We start from the raw sequence: 2,500 nt of genomic DNA, 5'->3' as shown, positions 1-2,500 counted from the left end.
GTGACAAAGAGAGAGAGGGAGATTAAAAAGAAAAAAAAAAGTAGAGCTCATGTTAAAAAAATTCCCCAATGAAAAACAGAAAAATAAAGCCTTGTAATAAATTCAACCACTGAAAAATAGACAAACAACAACAATAACAGCAACAACAACAAAAAGAACAAAACGCAAAGTCGATACAAAAAAAAAAAAAAGCAATGTTTCACTTTTTTATCTTTGTGGTATTCTGATACGTCACCAAACCTGCACTGACCGTACTGACTGTGAAATTTATGTAAGATTATATGGAATTATAAACTGAACTGGGTTCGCCTCACCCCAATTTACAATCCTACAAAACTTCCCAGCATCCTTTTCAACTATTTACACACGTCTTCACAGGTCATCCCCGGTTTTAGACCTCTGCAACTGGGCCAGTGGAGGAGGCAAACTCATTTCACGTAAAGAAAAAATGACTGTTTGATGAAAATATGTATCTGCTGGCAAAACCGAATGTGTTGGCGCTGTATTGTGAAAAAGACGAAGCAGGGGTTGTAATTTTAACCATGTATAAAAATTAGTGAGAATGTAGACATGGAACCAAAGGAACCTCCCAGTCTGGCTTTAACCTGTATCCTCTGGCACAGGACAAACCTCATAGTACTCACCACATCAAGTATTGCTAGTATCTGCAGGTCCACATACACGTGGACAGGAGCCTTCCAGTGCTGAACTGGCCGAATCCATGGAGAGCAAGACCACGTCACATTACGGACCACAGAATTCAGGTCTGGCACTTCATATGAACCTGAAATCCAACACACACAGATACATATATTAACACAGACAGAGAAGGATTACACACACTCACACACACACACACATACACATACATGCGCGCAAACACACACACACACACACACACACACACACACACGACACATAAATGCACAGACTTGCTCATGCACTGACACAACTCATGCACTGTCTTACCAGCTGACATCAAAAGAACAGTGACATGCATAAACTTCAGAATGGTTTTCGCCATAACACCATACTGTAATAAAACTTTCTTTTCTGTCTTCTCTCTCTCTCTCTCTCTCTCTCTCTCTTTCTCTTTCTTCGTTCCCCTTTCTTTCTTTTTTCTTTCTTTCTTTCTTTCCCTTTGTCTCTCTCTTTTCATTCAGACTTGTCTCTGTGTCATACACTTGGTCACTGAGAATTGAAGTTTGATAATCAAATAAGTACTCATTACTCGTGTGTGTGTGTGTGTGTGTGTGTGTGTGTGTGCGTGTGTGTGTGTGTGTGTGTCTTTTGGCTATCAGTACCACCTTACGTTAGATATGCCTTTACTCTGTGGTTGCCATGGTCACCAGCTGGTAACGGGGGTGTGGCTTAGGATCCATCAAACTAGATAATGTCCTCTTCGGAACTAGCCCAGTTTAGATATACCTTACCACACAGGTGAGTGTTCTTTACCTTACATTACATGCACGCACGCACACACACACACACTTGTGTGTTTCACTTCTTTCTTACCTAAAATTCTGTCTTTATGTCTGTCTTAGTTAAAGTTCTGTCTTTGTGTCTGTCTTAGTTACAGCCCTAACTGCTGTGATATGGAAGAGAAAGGTGTCACTCTAGCTGCTCGAACTATTCTACAGAGTCTGCTCCTGCTGTCGGGTAGAGTGCACAGACACACACGCGCGTGCACACACGCGCATGCGCACACACACACTCACACAAACACACACACACGCTCTCACACACACGCAAACACACACACACGAACACACACAGACGCTCTCACACACATACACACGCAATTACTTTGATTCATTCACCTGAACTGACCTGAACTGAACTGAACTGAACTGAACTGACCTGACCTGAACTGAACTGAACTGAACTGAACTGAACTGAACTGAACTGAGCTGAACTGAACTGAACTGAACTGAGCTCAGCTCAACAGTTTCAGTTCAATTGTTTCAGACGTCTGTGTGTGTGTGTGTGTGTGTGTGTGTGTGTGTGTGTGTGTCTGTGTGTGTGTGTGTGTGTGTGTGTGTGTGTGTGTCTGTGTGTGTGTGTATGTGTGTGTCTGTGTGTGTGTGTGTGTGTGTGTGTGTGTGTCTGTGTGTGTGTGTGTGTGTCTTTGTGTTCTGGAATAATCCTAGGTGTCTGTGGGGTTGAGTCTAACCCCAGTGCTGACTCTGTCCAGCTGTCTCTGGGCCAGTGGCTTGACTCTGTCCTCAGGGAGGAGTCGGCCAGGCTCAGACCCGTGGAGGACTGGAGGAGACCCGTGTGTGTCAGACTGGACCTCCGCATCCTCAGTGTTCTGGACGTGGTGAGGGACATATCTGAACCAAACAGAACTGACCCCCTGATATTCTCTGACCCGTATTCTCAGAACCCCGCTGAGCTGAGAGAAAGCTGTCCCTGATTTTGTATGTGGTCCTGAGCGTTTTTATGTGAGTGTGTAGGTAGGTTTAAATTTTTAAGTCGCTTTTTCCCTCTTTTTATTCTT

At 43.7% G+C, this 2,500-nt stretch overlaps 1 protein-coding gene across 1 annotated transcript in view; it reads right to left on the bottom strand.

Annotated features, from left to right (window-relative positions):
- Positions 1-1,024, bottom strand: part of LOC115817188 (5-hydroxytryptamine receptor 3A-like) — a 7,028-nt gene extending 6,004 nt beyond the window's left edge. The window contains exons 1-2 of the mRNA XM_030780453.1: positions 970-1,024; positions 645-784 (exon numbers count right to left, since the gene is read on the bottom strand). Of these exons, the coding sequence (XP_030636313.1) occupies positions 645-784; positions 970-1,024 (195 nt within the window). The remainder of the gene's footprint in view (positions 1-644; positions 785-969) is intronic.
- Between the last annotated feature and the right edge of the window lie 1,476 nt (positions 1,025-2,500).

This window comes from Chanos chanos, chromosome 7, assembly GCF_902362185.1.
Source record: "Chanos chanos chromosome 7, fChaCha1.1, whole genome shotgun sequence".
Lineage (NCBI taxonomy): Eukaryota > Metazoa > Chordata > Actinopteri > Gonorynchiformes > Chanidae > Chanos > Chanos chanos.
This window is presented reverse-complemented; position numbering and strand designations above follow the sequence as displayed.